Source organism: Alosa alosa, chromosome 8 (assembly GCF_017589495.1).
Source record: "Alosa alosa isolate M-15738 ecotype Scorff River chromosome 8, AALO_Geno_1.1, whole genome shotgun sequence".
Lineage (NCBI taxonomy): Eukaryota > Metazoa > Chordata > Actinopteri > Clupeiformes > Clupeidae > Alosa > Alosa alosa.
In genome coordinates this window covers 35,948,474-35,972,807 of record NC_063196.1, presented here as the reverse complement: position 1 = coordinate 35,972,807, position 24,334 = coordinate 35,948,474, and the positions used below count along the sequence as shown (strand labels likewise).

The 24,334-nt window shown below is 41.5% G+C and overlaps 1 protein-coding gene across 1 annotated transcript in view; it reads right to left on the bottom strand.

Annotated features, from left to right (window-relative positions):
• The window catches only part of esr1 (estrogen receptor 1), a 40,794-nt gene extending 33,273 nt beyond the window's left edge, over positions 1–7,521 (bottom strand). Inside the window, exon 1 of the mRNA XM_048249741.1 lies at positions 7,216–7,521. Within this exon, the coding sequence (XP_048105698.1) occupies positions 7,216–7,475 (260 nt within the window). The 5' untranslated portion in view covers positions 7,476–7,521. The remainder of the gene's footprint in view (positions 1–7,215) is intronic.
• Positions 7,522–24,334: the final 16,813 nt, after the last annotated feature.

Here is a 24,334-nt window from a genome sequence, read left to right as displayed (position 1 = left end):
AGGTCCAATTTAGTTACAAATTTGGCTGGTCCCACTTCGTCAATGCAGTCTTCAATTCGGGGTATCGGGAAACTATCACTTTTAGTGACACTGTTCACCTTACGAAAATCTGTGCAGAACCGAACCGTTTTGTCCGGTTTGTCAACGAGAATGCATGGAGAGGCCCATTCAGACGAAGAAGGCACAGCGATATTATTTTCAAGCATATACTGAATCTCAGCTTCCATCAGCTTTCATTTATCTGGAGACACACGATAAAAACGTTGTTTAATCGGCACAGAGTCACCTACATCAATATCGTGTTCACTCCATGTTGTTCGGGATGGGGTGTCACCAAATATTTATTAATGAGCTGGATCAATTCGGCCCGCTGAGACGGCGGCAAATATGCAAACAAGTTATCCAGCTGGGCCAAACATTCCGAATTTGTCAAACGCCCCCTTAAAATTCCATCACTGGGTGAAACAAGCTCACCGTCAATTTTGTTACCTGGGCCACAATCAAGCACTGGGGCAGAAGCTAAAACAGGTTTAACGCAAACTGAATCATAGTAAGGCTTCATCATATTAACATGGAACAGAGTGGACTTCTTCCTACGAGACGGAGTAGAAACCAAGTAATTTTCATCAGTCACTTTTCGTAAGACAGTGTATGGACCATTAAACTTTGACTCAAAAGGTGAACCAACTAATGGGCAAAGCACAAGAACACGATCACCCTCTTCAAATAAACGAAGCTCAACTGTGCGGTCATATAAAGCTTCATTTTTTAAGCTGCGCACTCTAGATTTTGCTTCGCAATTTCACACACTCGAGACAGTCGATCCTTGAAGCTATTCACATAAGCCTCAATACTTTTAGGCGGTTCAGTTTTATTTCCAACCTCACTCAATACGGACAAAATTCCCTTAACTTTATGTCCGAAAACTAAGTCATTCGGGCTAAAGCCCGTACTCTCTTGGACAACCTCGCGAGCTGCCAGCATAAGCCACGGTAGAGCTTCTTCCCAGTCCGCATCTAATTGAACACTGTAAGCGCGCAAGAGCGACTTCATAGTTTGATGAAAGCGCTCAAGAGAGCCCTGAGACTGAGCATGATAAGCTGTCGACGTGAGATGCTTAATATGCAATTGCTTCAAAACCTCGGTAAAAACACGAGAAGTGAAATTTGAGCCTTTGTCACTCTGCACAAATCTAGGAATTCCAAAATGGACACAAGCGGAGACAGGGCTTTAAATTACAGATTTAGTCGAAATAGTGCGCAACGGATATGCAAAGGGGTAACGAGTATTCAAGCACATGATGGAAAATATGCAACTGCTACCACTTTTCGATCGAGGAAGAGGACCTACGCAATCGATAACAAGGTGCTCAAATGGTTCTCCAATAGCAGGAATCGGATGCAATGGAACCGGCTTAAGCTTTTGATTAGGTTTACTCGTTATTTGACATGTGTGACAAGTTTTGATGTAAGCAGACACATCCCTTTTAACCCGAGGCCAAAAGAAATGTCTGAGGATACGGTCATAGGTCTTCCGCACACCACCATGACCACACTGATCATGAGCCACCTGCAAAATTGAGTTACAATGTTTAGTCGGGACCACCACCTGGATTATAGCTTCTCCCACAAACTTATCCCACTGTGGCACCCATTTACGAAACAAAACTCCGTTATCAGTGAAATATCCACGGGCTGCCCTCGGTGCATCTGTAGAAGAAAGTGCATTAGCCATCAAATCAGCCAGCAACGGATCCTTAGACTGATCATGACCCAACTCCTTAGCTGACAAAGGAAAAGGCAAAGAGGACAAATCAGGCACACAAAACACAGACTTTGAACTCTCCTTCTGATCATCAGCGTTAGATGCGCACTGATCAGAATGAGACATAGATCGGGTAACCACACAAACTGCATTTGAAGACTCTTGTTCACTAGCACAATTACTCTGGGGAACAGAAACGATAGGTGAAGGCGTGTCAGCCCAAACCCTTTTGCCCGCAATGGCATTTCCCAGGATCACATGAACTCCATCCACAGGCAGAGCTGGACGAACGCCCAAAACCACTTCTCCCTGCACAAAATCGGACTGAATGTTAAGTTTGTGTAGAGGAACAGATACAGTGCTCATCCCAATGCCACGAATAAGAACATTGTCTCCAGTGTAAGATTGTTCAGAAAAAGGCAACACAGACTGCAAAATAAAAGAATCAACTGCTCCCGTGTCACGCAGGATTCTCACTGGAACATCATGACCCGACAAAGAAACAAGGCCATCTGTAATGAAAGGCAGATAAGATATTAGACAATCTGCAGCCAAATCATTAGGTATCATGTCAGGAGTCTTTACTTCAGGCCTAAGAGTCAACGATGATGCTAAAACAGTCGGTCTAGCATGCGCTTGATTATACTGCTTTTGTTTACTGTTAAGTACAGGACAATCAACCTTCCAATGCCCAATTTCACGACAGTAATTACAGAGCAGGTCTGTCTCGCGTTTTCGTGATGGCATGGGAGACTTAGGCAAAACTCTATAAGCTCCCTGCCCTGTATTCTGCACACCACTAAAGTTACGAAAACGTTTTTTATGAATCAAAACAAATTCATCGGCCAGTGCAGCGGCCTCCTCTGGCGTTTTAACCTTATGCTCAGAGATGAACGTTGCAACGCGCTCCGAAACAGAGGATTTAAACTGTTCTACAAGCATTAAATTAGTAAAATCATCCAGCGACTTAACATCACTTGCTGAACACCAGCGACTAAAATGCTTTCGCAAATCTCTAGCGAACTCCAAATGCGTCTGATCTGCTAGTTTTACACCTGCACGGAATCTCTGACGATATGCCTCTGGAACAAGTTCATAGGCCCGCAACACAACAGATTTCACTTTAGCGTAAGCCTTTGAATCATCGTCAGACAGAGAAGAATACCCCTCCTGGGCTTTACCTGTTAAGACACACTGTAAAAGCAAACACTTATCAACATCCGACCAATTTCTTCCATCTGCAACCCTTTCAAACAAGGAAAAGAAAGTGTCAGGATCCTGTTCATTAAACTTCGGCACCAATTTCAAATTTTGCCCGACATCCATGACACCTTCAGACTTTATCTTACCATCTTTTAACAGATTTAATTTTAGAAACTCCAAATCTAATTTGGCTTTTTCCAATTCAATCCGATTATTTTCTGAAATGTGCTTTATTTTCTCATGCTCGAGTTGCAACTGTAGCAATTCTCTCTTCTGCTGGAATGTCATTTCGCTATCAGTTATTTCTTCACCAACAACAGGTGCTGAACTAACAGGCTGACGCAGCGATGCATCAGACACAGGTGCTGAACTAACAGGCTCCTGCAGCGATGCAGCAGAAGCAGAGGCTGCACGAACAATGGGCTGCTTTTCCAAAATTCCCTTTCCAATTAACATATAATTGGCAATCAGCAACGACCTACAACTCCGCGGAGGTGCTCCCGAGCAGAGCTACTACTCGCGTTCACCACAACACTACAAAAAGGAAAAAAAACGTTGTATCTCAAAGGAAATACAGCGCTTATGCCTAACAGGGAAAATCACTTTGAATTTGCGCACAGCTACTTACCAAACGCTCCAACGATGGACCACAAAGCTCTGCAGAAATACCGATGTCCTCCAACAAATATTACTCATTTACGAGCAATCGAACTAAGCACTTTTTGAAAACAATTACTTTTGCCTAATCGCAAGTAGACGAGCCCCCATCTTTGTTCCATCCTGGCTCAGAACGTAACAAAAACCAAGGAGGACACGGACACAAAATTGCCAAAATAATGAAAGAATTTACTTCAACACAAGGAAAACTATATACAACCGCCACAATGTATGGGTTAGTCAGTAGATCAGTAGTGTTAAGCAGTGTCGGCATGCAATGTTAGAATAATGCAGAATGAATGTATGAAAAGAAATCAAATACAAGACAACTCATAACGAAAGGCAAACGGCAGACGTGCGTCTGGAGTCACCAGCCATTAGCAGCACGCGCGCCATATTGTCAAAGTCCAGCCTTTTTAAAGGCAGCAAATCAGGTGCGGCCTTAACAGGTGCCAAAGCCACGCCTACAGGCGCTCGCAGGAGCAGCAGCAGCGCTCAGAGTCGTCACATCGTCACTAAATTCAAGATGGCGGCGAACAGTAAACTTCCTGAAGGTACTGTCTGTATAAATCGTCTTGTACATAAACTATCAGTGCTTTTTCAAAGTTCTCAATGTCTCGTTTTAAATGTCAGGGCCCTCAGAAGTCTACCAATAAAACGTGGAGCTACTTTGAGCCTCGAAAATGGTGTAAAACAGTGATTTATTTGAATGGCTAGGCCGATGCCCGAGGCACCCCCAACGAAAACCTGTTGGTAGCATCGGCTAACTAGCGTCAGATTTCGGAGTGCAGGGGACAAGCCAAGATGACATTCACACTTGGTATCATGTTTCAACACACTTTAGGTCAATATCACACCGGAATTCTCCTTTAAGGCATTATTTTTTACTTTTTACATGTCTAAATCTGGGAAAGTCTTTCAGCTAAAATTTTAATAGTTTCTATGTTGTTTTTTATGTTTTAATTATTACTTTTTAAACACTTTTAAATGATTGCCCTTTTATGCTTTTATGTACTATCACCTTGTGTGTTTTATGTTTTCTTCTTATTATTATTATTTTATTATTATTCTTTACTTTTTAAACTATTCTTTGACTATTGCCCTTCTATGCTTTTATCAGATATTCCTGTTTGCTTTTGTTTAAAGCACATTGAATGACCTCTGTGTATGAAATGCACAATATAGACCCTTTCAAGAGAGTTCCATTATCAGCATCATAGTTGGCCTCACAAGGCTTCCGTTTTAACGTTCCATGTTATCTTAATGCAGAGGAAGTAGATTGGGAACCAAATAGAATGTTCAAGCATTGTTTTTGTTTTTATTGTTGAAAGGGTCTATAAAGTTGACTTGACTATGAGCCTAAGCCTAACCCTAACTGTTGTCAGTCATTCTTTTTTATTATTATTCTTAATCTTTGCAATTGGTGCACTGGCATGTTTAGCAGTTGGCTGCAGTGTAATGTTACATTATGTGATTTTTGTCTGTGCTCCTAAATGTTTGAACTTAACAAGGAAAACAAATGTTCGTGTAGATCCCCGCCTGCCTGTGCTATTGGGTTTGTGCTTTAATACAACTGTGGAAATGATCACAGTATATGTCTAACAATCACTGGTCATCTAAGTCACTGGTCATCTAAAACACTGGTCATCTCTAAATCACTGGTCATCTCTAAATCTCTAAAACACTGGTCATCTCTAAATCTCTAAATCACTGGTCATCTCTAAATCTCTAAATCACTGGTCATCTAAATCACTGGTCATCTCTAAATCTCTAAAACACTGGTCATCTAAATCACTGGTCATCTCTAAATCTCTGGTCATCTCTAAATCACTTGTCATCTCTAAATCACTGGTCATCTAAATCACTGGTCATCTCTAAATCTCTGGTCATGGTTAAAACTTTGGACATGTAAATCACTTGTTATCTCTAAAGCACAGTTCTTAGTGAAATCACTGGTTGCGGCTGCAATCTCATATCAGAATGTTTCCTCATATCTGAGCTAGGGTGGTCCTCATATCTGAGCTAGGGTTTGTGTGCGTGTGTGTGTGTGTGTGTGTGTGTGTGTCGTGCGTGCGTGTGTGTTAGGGTGGTCCTTATTTTTAAAATATCTAATTGTCATGCTCTTAACCCTTCAAATTGTTCCTTTATATAAGAAAATACAGCAGGCCATTTTTTATGGCAGTAACATAATAATTACTGGGAGCTCAACAGCTTTAAACTTTCAGATGATTTTCTGTTTGATGATTTTCATAAAAACAGATCATTTGAATTGGTATTGTAACTGGCTAGTAAAATTCCAAAACAATCTCCATAAAAGCATCTAATGCATCATATATTCCTAAATATGTATTTTAGATACATATTTTAGATACATATCAGTTTACATATTGTAGAAACTAAATCCAAATTAATCCATCCATGACCCGGTTTAGCAGATTTACCTTTCCTGGTGGAATCAATACATATTTCTATTGATGATCACCTTGGTTATTGTTTGAGTTTAGAGCAAATTTTTTGGTCTTCATTAAAACATTCAAACAATTGTATCCACGGAACCCCAAACATGTGCCACAAAACCGTATCAGGGAAAAGGCACCTTCACCATTCCTTGCTCAGCTTTGCTTGCAGTTGTGTTGTGTACCAAGAGCAAAATCATGGCAAAAACAAGAAGTGTATTAGTTTATTTGATGGGTTCAACCATACCAGAATTAGTTGGATCAAATCTCCCATCTATTAGAATGGAAGATCACTGACGGCTCTATCCAGACTGCAAAAAGTCAACACTGGCTGCTGAGCATCAGAAATGAGGGATTGTTGAAAACTTTGTGCTTTTTTTTTTAGATTGTTGTCATGTCAGTGTTGCTCTGATTTCAATAAAATGCAGGTCATTTGCAGCAACTTTTAATATTACTTGCATATCACAATAACACAGCACAGCTTAACATAGGCAATCTTCCACATGGTTGAGCTACCTCTAAAGATAGGCAATCTTCCACATGGTGGAGCTACCTCTAAAGATAGGCAATCTTCCTCTAAATATCGTTTTTTTGTCAAAGTTGTTGCACATTTCTAATTGTGAAGTTAAAACAATTTAAGATTTTTTAACATTTTGCAAAAAAAAATGGACTTGATAAGGACCACCCTAATCTGAGCCTCTCCCACTTTACATTCCTCAATTTTCAAAATAAGAAACACACACACACACACACACACACACACACACACACAACATACACACACACACACACACACACACACAACATACACAAACACACACACACACACACACCACACACACACAAACACACACACACACAACATACACACACACACAACATACACACACACACAACATACACACACACACACACACACACAACACAACATACACACACACACACCACACACACACACACACACACACAAACACAACATACACACACACACCACACACACACACAACATACACACACACACCACGCACACACACACTTAAATACACACTTTCTTGTCGGAACAAAAATGAGCCAAACACATACACACACACAGAGGCGTACACACACACACACACCCCGTGCCCGTGGCCAGTACCTGTATGCTGAGCTGGCGGGCGTGTCCAGGTAGAGAGCAGGTGGGGGGGCGGGGTGGTTGTGGAAGGGGGGCAGCTGTGGGCTGGAGGGCAGGAGGGCCAGGGGGCTGCCGGACCCCCCCATGGGCAAGCCCACCTCGGGGTGGGGGGGGGCCGCGTAGAAGCCTGGGGGGGCCGCAGCCATGTAGTCGTAGCAACCGGCGTCCAGGAAGTCATGGGCGGCGGAGCCAGTGTCCGAGGAAGCCCGCTCCTGAGGGTGCATGTGGGGGTGTGTGTGTGTGGGGTGTGTGTGGGGTGGTGTGTGGTGGTGTGTGTGTGTGTGGGTGTGTGTGTGTGTGGGTGGGTGTGTGTGTGTGGGGCGTGTACAGGCTGTACAGGCTGGATTGTCGTCTAGCCGTCACCGTGACAACGGCTGAAGCAAAGAGGACGTCTATCTGCCAGATATCAACACAACAGACACAACACACACACACATGATACACACATTAAAAACATTAAACTAAACACACACACACACACATGATACACACATTAACAACATTAAACTAAACACACACACATGATACACACATTAAAAACATTAAACTAAACACACACACACACATTAAAAACATTAAACTAAACACACACACACACACACACACACACATTATACACACATTAAACTAAACACACACAACGCACACACACACACACACACACCCACACCCACACACACCCACACCTACACATTAAAAACATTAAACTAAACACACACACACATTATACACACATTAAACTAAACACACACAACGCACACACACACATTAACAACATTAAACTAAACACACACACACACACACACATTATAAACAACATTAAACTAAACACACACACACATTAACAACATTAAACTAAACTAAACACACACACACATTAACAACATTAAACCAACTCACCGTGCTCACACACACACAAACAACATTAAACCAACTCACCGTGCTCACACACACAAATGTAAGTCCCAGTTCTACGGTCCCTCTTGACTTATATCCGTCCAGCAAGTCTGAGTCCACCCCCACACACACACACACACACACACACACACTCCTCCAGAACAGAAACTCCTCCTCCTCCTGCTGTCCTTGGGGTTGTTCTTTTCAGTGGAAGGGAAGCAGCTTCAGCTTTTGACACAGTTCTGTCTCTCCCTCTCTCTCCCTCCCTCTCCCCACCTCTCTCTCTCTCCCCTTCTCTCTCTCTCTCTCCCCCCTTCTCTCTCTCTCTCTCCCTTACTCTCTCTCTCTCCTCTCTCCTACTCTCTCTCCCTTACTCTCTCTCTCCCCTACTCTCTCTCCTCTCTCCTACTCTCTCTCCCTCTCTCTCTCCCTTACTCTCTCTCTCTCTCCCCTACTCTCTCTCTCTCTCTCACTCTTCCCTACTCTCTCTCTCTCTTTCTCTCGCTCTCTCTCGACCCTACTCTATCTCTCTCTTTCTCTCACACACATACACTGGTTATACAATACAATAGCTCAAGTACAAACACTAGGTCAGTTCCTGAATGCGTGCGGTGTGTGTGTGTGTGGTGTGGTATTTATTATTTCTTCTAACTCAAACTCATTGGCCTATTCATTTTCTGTGAAGAACATAACAAAATAACTTATTTTCAATGACACAGTATACCCCACACACACACACACACACACACATAACTATTACATATGAGGTGTTCAGGTCTACTGAACCCGAGTGTAATAATTGTAGGTGCTATGTACCTTAACTGTGTCCCAACTGGGCTTGCTGTGTGTGTGTGTGTGTGTGTGTGTCTGAGTGTAGGTGTCTGTGTGCGGAAATGTTGTCTTTCTGCTATTCCCACACAAAGTTTCAAAATTGTTAAATTTCAAGCACTTTCACCTGTTCTGATGTAGTTCCAAGAAATAAGCACCAAAAATCTTAATTCTATTTTTTTACCTTTTTTATAATGGAATTTCCTTGTTTTCTCACAAAAAACAAAAAGGATCATATTAATGATAAATCATAAATGTGATCTTACAAATATGAACCATAAATTATGTCTATTGGTAATTGAGCTAAAGTAAACATCTATTAAGGTTTTTTTACATAAATTGTTATGGCTGTATTGATTCTGTTTACACACTAAATCTTTGATTGTCACACAATTTTCTAAACAAGTCTTTCAAACATCATAACCCCACACCAAATCTGAAAAACCATACACTAATTCTCAGTGTTTGACACAGTAGACACAATTTCCTAGAACACAGTTTGCAAAACACCACACACAATGTTCTACCTAACACACAAAAATCAGGAAGTACCTTGATATTGTTTTTCAAGCACAACCTATCAAAATGCCGCACTTATTCACCAGTGCTTCACTCTCTCTCCTCACATGTGTAAACACTCATTACTTTACTGAACACCATCTGGTCCACAATTGTGCATACTCCTCTTTGACTCACCCCACTGTTTTTCTATGGAGTTTAGATCAGGGGACTGAGATGGCAATGTCCGAAGCTTGATTTTGTGTTCAGCAAACCATATCTGTTTTGATCTAGACGTTTGCTTTGTTTCATTGACCTGATGAATGATCCAATCATGACCAACTTTTAGTGTCTTGGCAGAGATTGACAGATTTCCTTTGAAAATGTTCAGGTTTTTCTTGGTGTTCATGACACCGTGCACCTTAATTAGGTTCCCAAGGCCTTTGGGAATAAAAACAGCCCCACAATAGCACAGCGCCTCCACCATAATTCTCATTAGGGGTTCTCACATGGGGTTCTTTTCAGTATAGCCATTCTTCTATGTACGCCAAACACACCTAAAGTGTTTCTAGCCAAAAAGTGCAATTTTCATTTCATCTGACAATAGACCACACTTCCATACAAAGTCACTGTACCATTCAGTAACTCCTGCCATTTACATTGGTAATTAAATGACTGGACAGGCTTTTACCCGGCATGCCCTCTAAATAATCTATTAGCAATGAGGTCACTTTTGAATATTTTTTTGGGGACTTGGTGACCCCAAGATGACACCTTTGTCTGTAACTCTCCAATAGTGGTTCTTATGGAATTTTTGCCTATATTACCATCCTCCATACTGTACGTGGGGGCAAGATAACCATGGGTCTTTGTCCAAGCATGTCACATTTCCAGATGATTAGAACCTTTTAATCATTGTTTTAATTGTAAATATAGGCATTTTCAACAAAGTACCTTGTTTTCATAGACATTCTCTGACTTACAAATGTCAACACACTTTCTTTTTATTTAAGCTTTTGGTATTATCTTGTCTTTCCGAAGTTGAAAAATTACTAGAGGATTTAGCCTCTGTGACTTTATTTTCATACCATAGTGAAAAAGAAAGTCATTAAGTTAAGAAAGTCTACTTCTACTAACTACTATTAACTAAGTTCACAGACACTCTGATTAACTTAAATAAATCTTAAATAGCTTTTGTATATAAGATTTTTTCAGGGGTGCCAATAATTGTGAGCAACATGTTTTTGTTAAAGATATTTATTTCTTGATGAGATTTTCCTTTTTCTCAAAATATATTTGCTTCCCTTCCCTTCAAAGGATTTTTCCTATTTGTTTTCATTGTGAGATGACAATAAATCACCAACAGATTATTTTTTATAGTGGTTTTTAGTCAACTTTAGCAGAGGTTTAGCAGAGGTGCCAATCATTCTGGAGGGCCCTGTAGGTATAGACCCTTTCAATCTTGAATTTCCCCTTGGGGATCAATAAAGTATCTATCTATCTAAAGTATCTATCTACCCTCTCCATGTTTGAGTACTGACTGCCCCCTACTGCTTTACTACTGTTTTACTAATGTCCACAGCCAGTGGCGTGCACAGTCATTTTGGGGGGCAGGTGCTCGGGGCACTTTTTAAAGCATGGAACACTTAATTATAAAAAAAAAAATGAGACGCACGTGTTAAATGAAATTTGACTTGTGCTGCAATTAGTAAATGAATATACAACTAGAAATACAATTCCAAGGAATTACCAATGCTAAAGTTGTGATGTAAAATATCATGTATAGTTAAAACAGATAATACAGAGATGGTTACTACGGTGATGCTAGGATAGACATGGTGGTTGCATAGCTTAATACAAGTTGATAGTTTAAAAGTAGACTGTTTAAAAGCTGAATGTAGATAGTTTAAAAGTTATTGATAGACAGTAGATAGTTTAAAAGTTGTTGATAGACAGCTAGTTTAATAGATAGTTTAATGATAGTTTAAAAGTAGACCGTTTAAAAGTTGAAGGTAAATAGTTTAAAAGTTGTTGACAGACTGGAAGTTTAATGAATGTTGATATTCAAATAGTTTAATGGCTGTGTATAGGTAGATATTTGACGATAACTGAAAGTTGGAATGGCTCTGATGTTTGCTAGCAGTTATGCTAAGATTTTTAACTATGCTAACCATGCTACTTAGCTAATGTTTTATAGCAGTGCTAGCAATGCTAACATGCTAACCATGCTACTTAGCTAACGTTTTCTAGCAGTTTTGATAAACATGCTAACTATGTTAGCAATGCTAACTATGCTAACCATGCTACTTAGCTAACTTAACGAACGATTTCTAGCAGTTTTGCTAATTATGCTAACATGCTAACTATGTTAACCATGTGACTTAGCTAACCTATCTTATCATTTTTAGTAGTTATGCTAACTATGCTAACTAACATGCTAACTATGCTAACCATGTTAGTTAGCTAACTTAGCTAATCATTTTTAGCAGTTTTGCTAAAAATGCTAACAATGTTAACATGCTAACTAGCTACAGTGGGTAGGAGTCATAGTTGATGACAACAGTTACAATGGCTGAACAGTTAAAAAGTTCAGTAGTTTAAAGGGTTAAATTGTTTAATAGTGAAATACTGTAGTGAGGACTTTTATTTTGAAACAGTTTTTGGCAGAGGAAGCAGTTGAACAGGATGTGTAGTCTTAATAAGGCCAGTTTGTATGCTTAAAGCCTGAGACTGGCAGTTGATCCAGGTGGCCTGAACACCTGCCATAGGATTCTAATTGCTTAACGGCCGTATTATGATGTCACAGTCGGCAATGTTAAGTCTATGGGGATTTTTAAAAAGTTTTTCTTTAATAGTATAAAAAGTATAATAGTTTCAAAGTTGAAAAGTCATACCAACCCGATCTGTTTGAAGACCTACGTAACAAAGTTTGAATGAAGTTTCTAAGTTAAACTGTTCAAGAGAAATAGCGTACGGAAAAAGTGTTAAGCGGAATAATAATAAGAAGAAGAAGTTGCCTAGGAAAAACAGTACAGTGCATTTTCATGCACTGTAATAATAATAATAAGAAGTTGCCTAGGAAGAACAGTACAGTGCATTTTCATGCACTGTAATTAAGACAATAAAGAGACCAAAATGTGTTAATTTATGTTGCCTAACAAAACCTATACAACAGAAAATGTTCGTCTTAACACATAGATTTGCAATTGCAAACTATACCGAAATTATTTGTAGCCTATGTGGTCGTCCTCACGTTATCTGTCATTGACTTGGGCTACAGCGGAAAACTTTATCAGGTGGCCTGTCGGCTAAAAAGGCTTAGTTGTTTGATGCTGTATGAAACATTTTTTTTTTTTGTTATATTTTTTGGGGCTTTTTATGCCTTTAATTTGATAGGACAGTGGAGAATGACAGGAAGTGAGTGGAAGAGAGAGTCGGGGTGGGATCCGGAAAGGACCACGGGGCGGGAATCGAACCCGGGTCGCCGGCGGATGGTGCAGGTGCCCCAGCAAGTTGCACCACTGCTGGGGCCATGAAACATTTTACTGCACAACAAACAGTACGAGAAGGAGTTATAGTGGGCTACTAACTGTTGTCATTACATGAATGCAGATGGGCATTTTTCACAGGTAATGGGGAACTTCCCGTTTCTTCTGTCACAAATGAATGTGTTAATACATGTTGCCTAACAAAACATATACAACAGAAAACGTTCTTCTTAACACATACACTTGCAAAATCTACCGAAATTATTTGTATGTGGTCGTCATGTTATCTGTCATTGATTTGGGCTACAGCGTAAAACTTTATCTAGCTTCATCTAACTAGTTTATCAGGTGACCAGTCGGCAAAAATGCTTGTTTGGTGCTGAATGAGACATTTTACTGCACAACAAAATTATTACATGTTGGGCTTAGAGGGCAAACTGTAAGATTTTGCTTGATCTGTATGTTACCTGGCTGATGGGGCACGGGAGAAGCAGCCTGTCAGCGACCATGCCTGCTATCTGAAGACGCTTACTGAACTGCTATGGTGCTGCGCATCTAGCGTGCCCTGCGCGCGATCGCACAAGTTCACGTGACAAAAGAAAGAGAGATAGGCTGGTCGGGTGTTCGCAAGGAGGTGGCTCATTTCGGGGCAATGTTTCAGTCGTTTTTAATGGCTCAGTTTTTCAAAAGATCATTTCAAAACCGACCTCAGTAAAATGTTAATAATATTAATAATTAAAAAAAAAAAAAAAAAAAGTTTCAAAAGGGCATTTCCGTTGATAAAGGGCAAACTTCCTAGTGCTTTAGCACCACCTAGTGTCTATGTATGCATGCCTATGTCCACAGCCTAATGTTTTCACTACTGTTTTACTGCTACACTGTTTTTCATGCTATATTAGCACACATGATCAATGGCTGCGGTCAGGCTTCTGCTACAATACTGAATGAATGAATGGCTATAACCCTATTACTTCAATCTGTTCTTGCACTGAAATAGTTTTTTATTTGACCTTGTCTACATTATACTTTACTCTCCTATTTGTCCATATTATTTATGCTGGTCTCTAGACCTTATTCTTGCACTGTTGGACTAATGTTGGACTACTTTTTGCACCTTCACCATGACACTCACTCCCTTTAGCACCTTACCAGTCCCGGCCCGGTCACTACAAGCGTCTTATGCTTGATCACCCTCAAGCACATTGGACTTTTTTAATTTAATTTATATAGTGTATTTAGTATTTCGTTTTGTCAGTTTTCTTATCTTCTACTGTCTTTATTGTACAGTGGAGTTTAGTTATATGTTTATACTTATACTTATGTTTACCATTGCTGCTGTAAGTGCATGTTGTGTGTGATGTCTGTATGCTACTGAGACCCTTGAATTTCCCCTTGGGGATCAATAAAGTATCTATCTATCTATCTATCTATCTATCTATCTATCTGCTCCTAGAGGATTTCCGGTTGAATTGTTCAGAACCTGCAGATACTTTGAAATGAAAATTACAGTGATCGGACTTCAGCGTAATGTTCTACAAAAGTCGACTTTATGTACAACTTGTCTTTTTTACTGTATTTTTGTTTGTCCCCAAGTTACCATTAGCTCAATGATTTTTTCTGTGCCTCAGGAACGTTTAGGAATGTTTGTTCAAAGGGTCTATAGGCCTACGAATACATACACAACACCCCCCCACACACACACACACACACACTACGAATACAAACACCTCACCAGTGACCTCACCAGCCGTACAGTGACCACAGATCCTCTGCTCTTTTGTAAGCCATGTTTTTTCATATGGGCTTTTCTCTACTGCAAGACTGTGGTCACTAAGCATGTACTTAGTCTCCTCCAAACTCCTGCCTCTGCCTCATTCACTCTCACTCCCTCTCTCTCCCTCTCCCTCTCCTTCCCTCTCACTGTTTCTCTTTCCATCTTTCTCTCCCTCTCTCTCTCCCTCTCTCTTTCCATCTTCCTTTCTTTCTCTCTCTCTCTCTCTCTCTCGGAATGCCCGACGGAAAATCCCACTCACCCCAATCCTGTGTGGCCGGCTGTAGTTCAGGTGTCTGTAGTTCAGGTGTCTGTAGTTCAGGTCTCTGTGAGTAGCTGTAGTTCAGGTCTCTGTGAGTTGCTTCAGCTCTCTCTTTGTTCAACCTCCCTCCCTCGCTCTCTCTCCCCCTCTCTCTCTCTCTCTCTCCCCTCTCCATCTCTCCCTCCCTCCATCTCTCCCTCCCTCCCTCTCTCTCTCTCTCCCTCTCTCTCTCTCTCTCTCTCCCCTCTCTCCCTCTCCCCCCTCTCCATCTCCCTCCCTCCCTCCCTCCCTCTCTCTCTCTCCCTCCCTCCATCTCTCCCTCCCTCCCTCTCTCTCTATCTCTCCATCAGTGGGTGGGATCAATATGTCTGGGCAGAAAGGGGAGGTCACAGTAACCAGATAAACAGCAGCAGCATGTCACACAGGGATCCTGCTGCCAACACACACACACACACACACACACACCTGCACACACACACACACACACACCTGCACACGTGTGCACACACACACACACACACACACCTGCACACGCACACACGCACACACGCACGCACACACGCACCTGCACACACATACACACACACACCTGCACACACACACACACACATACAAGCACACACACGCATCGCTAGGCGCCATCTTGGGAAAACAGTGACATGACAGTTCAGCTCGCATTGCTCCAGTCCAACGCCGTGCATCTTGGGAAAACAGTGACATGACAGTTCAGCTCGCGTTGCTCCAGTCCAACGCCGTGCATCTTGGGAAAACAGTGACGTGACAGTTCAGCTCGCGTTGCTCCAGTCCAACGCCGAATTATCACGTGACTGTTTTCCCAAGATGGTACCAGCCTGTTTACGTTTCTAAACTATCTTTTTAATAAACTGTCTGTACACTGTCTGTACAGTTCTCAATGCTTTGGTTTACATGTAGGGCCCCTCATTATGCTACCGTGGAGCCTTGTTAGTGGTATAGAAATAGCTTTTCACGTTGCGTGTGCCCCGAAGACTAGTGCTAAACGCTAATTAGTGGTTTGTGGTAAAACTGGTCACGTTCGATTAGCAAGAAAACATATCCCAGAGAACGGACAAACTCGGTACACGTGTTATTAACCCCTAGGTTCATTTTGCGCCGGAATTGTCCTTTAACTTGCTTCATTGGCACAAAAAATGACTTGGACTTGCTTGAGACTTAAGTCTTGAGACTAAATAATGGTGTTCCACAGGGCTCAGTTTTGGGGCCATTGTTGTTTACATTGTATATCAATGACATCTGTGCTTCAATAGAAAATTCTAAAGTGCATTTCTATGCAGATGACATAATCCTTTATGCCTATGCACCATCTGTAGAGCAAATACTGTCATATCTTCAATGTGCATTTAATTGTGTGCAGAAATCCTTGAAAGATCTTAAACTGGTTCTGAATGAAGCAAAAGCTAAATGTATGATCTTTACTAGATCGAGAAAGTGTGACCTTGATGACTAACATTTGTTCCCTAAATGGGACACAAATTGAGCAAGTTTCTCAATACAAATATCTGGGCATTTGGGTAGATAACAAACTATCATTTAGAACACGTGCTTGATCTCACAAAAAAGGTACAAATTAAATTAGGTGCACTTTACAGGATTAGGTCTTGCTTCTCTTTAGAAAGCAGTATGACCATTATCCAAGCAACTATAATGTCAGTCCTAGACTATGGTGACATTGTGTATATGCATGCAGCCCCTTCCACTCTGAAATCACTTGCAGTTTACCACAGTTCACTACGTTTTATAACTGGAGATGGGTTTAGAACTCATCACTGTAAATTATACCAACATGTAGGATGGTCCTCCCTCTATGATAGGCCTCCTTTTAGTTACCTCATTTCTCTTCTGAACATGAAATCAATCTGCCACAATACACGCTCACAGGATTTTATATATCCCGGCTTCCACCGTTGTGCCCTTGAGCAAGGCCAACCTCAAGTTGCTCCGGGAACAATGTAGCCGCTTGTAACGTACTGTAAGTCACATTGAATAATGTAGCCGCTTGTAATATACTGTAAGTCACGTTGGACAATGTAATCGCTTGTAATAAACTGTAAGACACGTTGGACAACAACATGAATAAATGTGAATGTGTGACGGGGTGATCATGTTATCAGTAGTACTGATCAGTGGGGCAGAATTCTACCCTTTAGACTAGTAGCAGTGGGCAAAAAGAACAAATGATTAACAAACGTGCTGGAGAACATCCAGCCTCTTTCCTCCAGGCAGACGCAGTGAGGATGAGGAGAGCAACTCTTCACGCTGGCACAGGAGACTAGGTCACGCTGACCTGTCCGTTATAGCACACCTCCAGTCAGTCAGTCTCTCTCTACCTCTTTCTGCCGACACACACACACACACACCTCCAATCAAGCCCATCGACGTCTCTCTCTGAATCACACACCTCTAGTCAAGCCCAACAACATCTCTCTCTCTGACACACACAGTCAAGCCCAGCAACATCTCTCTCTGCTGACACACACACACACACACACTCATTCACACACACGCACAAACACACACTCACTCACACACACACACACCTCGAATGTGTGGGGGCATCCGTGGCCTATTGGTTAGCGCTTCGGACTTGTAACCTGAGGGTTGCTGGTTTGAACCCCGACCAGTTAGTAAGGCTGAAGTGCCCTTGAGCAAGGCACCTAACCCCTCACTGCTCCCCGAGCGCTGCTGTTGTTGCAGGCAGCTCACTGCGCCGGGATTAGTGTGTGCTTCACCTCACTGTGTGTTCACTGTGTGCTGAGTGTGTTTCACTAATTCACGGATTGAGATAAATGCAGAGACCAAACTTCCCTCACGGGATCAAGAGTATATATACTTATACTTACAGTCAAGCCCATCAACATCTCTATTGGCGCCCAAAAAAAAAACCCACAAACAACTAAAGCAAAACAAAAGGGCAATAATTGACACTATTACTGTGTATTGAATATTTTTAAAGAAATGCTGCCAATTTGATGTTTAACTTGATGTTATACTTGATAAGTAGCCTATTGATAAATGGTGCAGTCACTTTAAGAGAGTCTAAACGGTTCTCATAACGTCCTTTTGACAACTATTGTTCACAATGGATAAGGCTGATAGGCCTACTCTAGCCTTGTTTGTTTGCACCACATTGACAACACAATATTAGGTTATTACAAGGAGCCTTCATTGTTAGGATATGGAAACATGTAATGAGTTGCTGCTAGCGTGACATTTCTGTTTGCAGTTGGCCATTAAAAGTGCAGTATGAGCATGGTAGCCACCTAGCTATCTGAATGGAATAGGCTGTTTCAATCGGCATTATGCTTAACAAACGCTAGTTAGTCTGTTAACATTCATATTTGCAAGCCTCCAAGTACAGACGTCATCACTTTAAATCTTACCTGTTACCTTTCACCGTCCACTTATTTAACTGTTGCATCTCTTGACATGCCATCTCCTTTTCCCTCTATTTTTTTCTATTTTTAGCCACCGACAGCTTTTTTGCTGTATCCATCTTTTTCCATAGACGGCAACTCACTACTCGTAGGCCTATCTGCTCGCTCAGCGCTGACGGCGCCCCCCACTCCCTCTTCTATGTCAAAATTCTATGATGGAATCTTATGAGATAGGGCGCCTATAGCCTGTTAGTCCTCTAAAATGTTGAACATTGAGAAAATGTTGAAATGATTTAGAAACGGACAGCAGTAGCTACATATAGAAAATACCAAATATATTATTTTATTTTTTTTACCATCGCTTTGGCGCCCCCATGGTGCTGCGCCCCTATGCGCCGCATATAGCGCATACCCACTTTTTGCGCCACTGAGTTCAGCTCCTATCCTGTAGTTTTTATTAGTAGCCTACCAATATTCCACAAGGATAGGTTGATAAGTTAACAAAAACAGGAAGGAAGAAATAAAGCATTTGAAATGTATTCCACAATTCCACTAAGAGGCATACTGAACTATTGTTTACATGTTTTTTCTGCATGGGTCAGCTATCGTGTTGTTGTTTGGTGATTTACTCCTTTTACTACACCTGCTTCTGAGCAAACAAGGCATTTAGGTTGATCATGTAGCCTACTGCTGTCATATACTGTTCTTTCTTACATTAAATAACTTTAATTCATATGGTTAACTCTATTATCCTCTGTAGTCATATTTCAGGCTCATCATTTTCAGCGGGGGACTAGCTGATCAGCTGCTCAGAGGCTGCTTTTGTTTTTAAGCCTAGGCTACTGCAGATCAAGCTTGAGTTTTGTTATCAATATTTGCAAAGTCTATGAATCGCCATATTGGATGATACAAAAAGGCTAATATTTTAATTAATTTAATATGTTGCTTGCGAATAAGTTGACAACGCTACAATGTCCAGTATAGCCCAATAATTACGCCGCTAATAATCATGGCTATCTCTCTTTACCAGTTGCCATTTATGTCTGTCCTCTTCAAACAAATCTGGAAGCATGGCACATTTGGCAGCATTTCCCTCCAATACTTTTCGTCTTTTTTACCTGGCCTTTTTAGTCCCTCATGGCCTCTTTCTACCATCCATCCTCCCCTTCGCTTATCACTACGGTAGGGCCGGCCCGGGTATCTGAGAAAACATTTTAGAAAAGACGGGCTATATGGACCCAGCCAACTCTTCTTGGGAGGGGAGAACAACCCATGCAGAGGCTGCGGTGTTGGGCATAGAATGCGAATGTGTGTGCGAAGAGAAGATAGATTAACGTAAGCAAATGTCAATATTTTTCCCTCGACCGGCCCAAAAGTGAAGCGGCCCACCGGGAATTCTCCCGATTACCCACTCCGGGCCTGGCTAGAGGTGTGCATCTCTCCCTTATAAACGCTAGGGGTCATTAGCTATAGGTCATTAGCTAGGGGTCATTAGCTAAGGGTCATTAGCTAGAGGTGTGCATCTCTCCCTTATAAACGCTAGGGGTCATTAGCTAGAGGTCATTAGCTAGAGGTCATTAGCTAGGGGTCATTAGCTAGAGGTGTGCATCTCTCTCCCTTATAAACGCTAGGGGTCATTAGCTAGAGGTCATTAGCTAGGGGTCATTAGCTAGAGGTGTGCATCTCTCCCTTAGCAACGCTAGGGGCCTGTCAGTCTTTGTGGACACACTGTGATTTTCGTCCTCCGCCTTGACACCCATGTTAGCGATAACAAACGACGTTGAGTATTTGACATTAAGTAGGCTATTCAGTCTTCACTGCTTAAAGCTACATTGTGTTAGCCTAGAAATCTAGACGCACCCTAGCGGCAGCAAATGTAATTTGCAGCCAGGGTAGTCTAGCAACTCTCCGTTGGCTTGCGAGCTGGAAAAATGAAACTTTAATCAGGCAAATCACATCGTGTATGGAGTCGGTGGGCGGGCTTAATGGCAGAGTTCACGTGTGTGCTGGTGGTAGCCGTGTTCATGTGTAAACGTCACAACGCTTTGAACTGTGGGTAATTCCCTATGGTGAAGTCTGCACCGATGCAGACTTACGGAGAGGGCTCGGTAAGTGTGCACTCAAACCCTTAGGCCCTTAGAAATGCGACATTAGGACAGCCCTACGCCCTTACAAATTTAAAATGCAACTTTGGGACAGCCCTAAGCCCTTACGAATTTAAAATGCAACTTTGGGACAGCCCTAAGCCCTTACGAATTTAAAATGCGACTTTGGGACAGCCCTAAGCCCTTATGAATTTCGCGAGAACCAAAGTCTGTGAGTCCGGACGCTGGGACTGGCCCATGAAAAGAGACAGAAGATGCTGCTGAGAAGAGGAGAGATGATTCACACACACTACACACACACTCACTCACACACACACACTCACTCACACACATACACTCACACACTCACTCACACACTCACTCACAAACACAAACACACACACTAGTGCTGGGCGATATACCGGTCCACACCGTATACCGGTGTATATTTTCGTTATGATATGAATTTTTAATATACCGCCATACCGGTGTATTTGATTACAACGTTTGGAACGCTGCGCCGCGCGCACTGGCGCCTTAATGCAGGGGCTTACCTGGTCTTCAGCCCAGGGGCCTCGACCAATGAGGGGCCTCCTAATAATAATAATGATAATCAATAATAAAAAACGGCGTGTCCGTATTCGCGGCGTCATTAGCCGACTCTGGAGCTAGCCTACTCTAAAGCTAGCCTAATTGAGCACATCACACTGCTCTACAATGACATCTCTGCAGAGGCCCCCTTTGTCTTCTCTTCTAAAGTGTAACAAAATGTAACAAAACTTAATAAATCCCAACGGGTGTGTAGATGAGCTAGAGGAGAGGCTGAAACTGAATGACAAACTTACAAACTCTGGAGATAACGTGGGTAGGATTGAAGCAACGATAAACGAATGACGTGGATTCCTGTAACTGTCCATGAAAACAGAAGGCATAGCAGGTAAATATCGTAGCAAATAGCCTGGCAAATTTCACTTGTCTCACTGGAGTGAACGCAGAACATGGGCTGTTGCGCAAAGAAATTAATTAGTGATCAGCATCTCCCTTCACCAAAAGCTAAGTTTGTGCTAACCCATTCGCACAAATAATCGCCTATGTTATGTTTTCTCCATTGTTAACGTGAGATATGTCTTCATGTAGGGTAGTATAGTGAGGCCATCCTTAAAAATATTTTTGCTTGCAGTAACAGCCAAAAAAAATAAAAAATGGGTCGGTAGGTAGGTCAATATTTTTTTTTTTTCAAGATTCAAAGTAAAAAAAAGTACAATTTTGGTCATGGTGATTACGTGAGGAATGAATTTACACAAATGTGCATATCGTGGCGTAACTGACTGGGTCTTCAACCCGTGCCTTCAGGCGCACCATTGCAAACCTCATTCTGATGCAGGTTATATAGACCAGCCTTTCTCAAACTTCTTTGACCTGAGGCCGGTCATGGCAGCCTTTGGGTCATAGGGCTCATCTACATGTACCCAGAAAGAAGGCTACAATAGCTCTTGGCCACGCTTATATTGAAATTTGACTATACAATACTCAATGCTATACAGTGTATTATACAGTCTCTGCTCTGTTTCTAAGGAAGTTCCAAAAAACAACGCCGCTCAATTAAGTTTCGTTAAATAAATAAATAAATAGCCTTCCAACAGGTTGAAGCGGAGCTTTGATACCAACGCTATCGATTAGTTTCAGTTTCTCTCGGCGCAGACGCCAAGATTGAATGAATGCTCATACCACCACTTAATTGTAGGGCTCCATGTTTAATGACATCGATAGCAGAAACGTTTGTTTTTTTTTTTTCGTCGATCCGCGGTTTCTTGATCAACTGCGCAGCAAATTATCAGATGAAGCACCGGGCCTAATTTCACTCCACGCATCCGGACCTGCAGTCTACATGTTATGGACCCATATTTTGAGAAAATGCTGAATAGACCACAACCAATTTCAATACTCCGACAGGGTCACCGTTAGACTAAGGGGAGAAGGGAAGAGAAAAGATCTGGCCACAGTTCTTCCAGAACTTCGTACCAAGTAAAAAAGCGTTATCAGTTTGTGTGAATGAAAACCGCCGTAGGGCCATAGTGTGACATCGTAAAACCAATGGTGTAGAGATGACGCCACAGGTTTTTTTTTGTGAGCCACGCTTTGCATGTAGGCAATTTGTATTCACAATACTTGGGCCTACTAAAATAAATATTATTTTATTGCATTTGTATTGGTTGTTTAGAGTAAAAAAAAACAATCGGTCGGTATTAACGCAAGTTTACAACTGGCAAGTCGGTCGGACTAAAAAGGGGAAAAAAAAATAAATATTTGGGCGGTTCTAAATTGACAGGGTCGGTCGGTTACGCAAACGAAAATATTTTTTAAGGATGGCCTGATAATGCATAAGGTAGCCAATGTTCACGCCACACGAGACAGCTGCTTGTTCTGTAGGCTAAAAGTATTTATGTCCCTCCCAAGCTGCGTTAAACTGGTGTTAAGTGGACAGAATTTCAAAACCTCCTGGGGAACACCCCATTACCCACAAACATGCACTTTGAAAAGCTTGAAACGTCCATATGTGTAGCCTAACGATCTTATAACTTAGCCAGCCAGTGTTGTAAGAGTTCAACGCTTGTTTTCGCGGCAGTAGGCTAGCCTTTTGATAAGTTTATGTCAGGGGTAGGCTGACGGATTAAGGAGGGCTTTCGGTTCCTGTTTATGTAAAGGTTTTACATAGGTTCAATAATGATAGGCTACAGGGGCCTCAGGTGGTATTAAGGCCCCTGGTCACGACAGTGTTTCAGATGGGACTTTTTTCACACAGACGATGGTGCCACTGGCGAGGCATAGTGAGGGTAAACACAAAACACCATAAGTTTTTCCCCGAAGTATGACCCTTAAGGCTTTAATTTCTCCTTAGGTAAGGGTTTATTTATGGGTGTTGCACAGAATACCTTTTAAATTGTTTCTTTAGTTAAGGAAAAACGCTAAGGGATACTGCATTGAAAGGGGATTTCATCGTCACTAAAAATTTTATTGAGATTGTTCAACAGCTGTAACTAGCTGGCTAGTAGGTAATGTCGTTAGTTAGCAACCCACTGAACACAGTGAAGTTTAATGTTCTTATCATTCATCTCACCTTTCACCAAGAATATTCGCTGAAATTATCCAGGTAGCAAGTAAAGCATGTGTTATAGACATGCACTGAGCAATACTAGCTGGCTAGTTAGAAATGATCCTGACTCATCAGTGCACCAAAACAAACTTTTTTGTTAATGTTTTGCCTAGCGAACCGAACCGAAGCTCATGGCAGGCTAACAAGACATCCACATTAAGTTAACGTTAGCCGACCACTGTAAACCACACAATAACAACAAGGCATGTTTCTGATAGGCCTATTTGACAGAGTAAGCATATTAGCAGAGAGGTTTTATTTTAAATTGTATAATTTTCAAAAAAGTATAATTATTGCAAGTTGCACTACTTTTTGTATTGATTTTTGATCAATAGATGTTTGTGAAATTTGCACAATAAAAATTTTGTATTTTGACTGCAATTGTCTTTGCATTCTGATTAGATTCTTCATTAGAATCATGAGTGGCTCTTTGTAAACAGCATCATTTTCTGGGGCCATGCAAAACTGCATTACCACTAGTGTGGTGTTATTCTACATCATGACAGTAAAATGGACCATCCTTAGTCAATGTACTGCAGCAATTCCTCTCTCAACCTGTAGAAAATGCTGTGAACATCTGATTATGCATGAAAAAAAAATACCGTCATATACAGTGAAACCGTAAGAATTTTGAAAAATACCGTGATATACATTTTTGGTCATACCGCCTAGCACTAACAAACACACA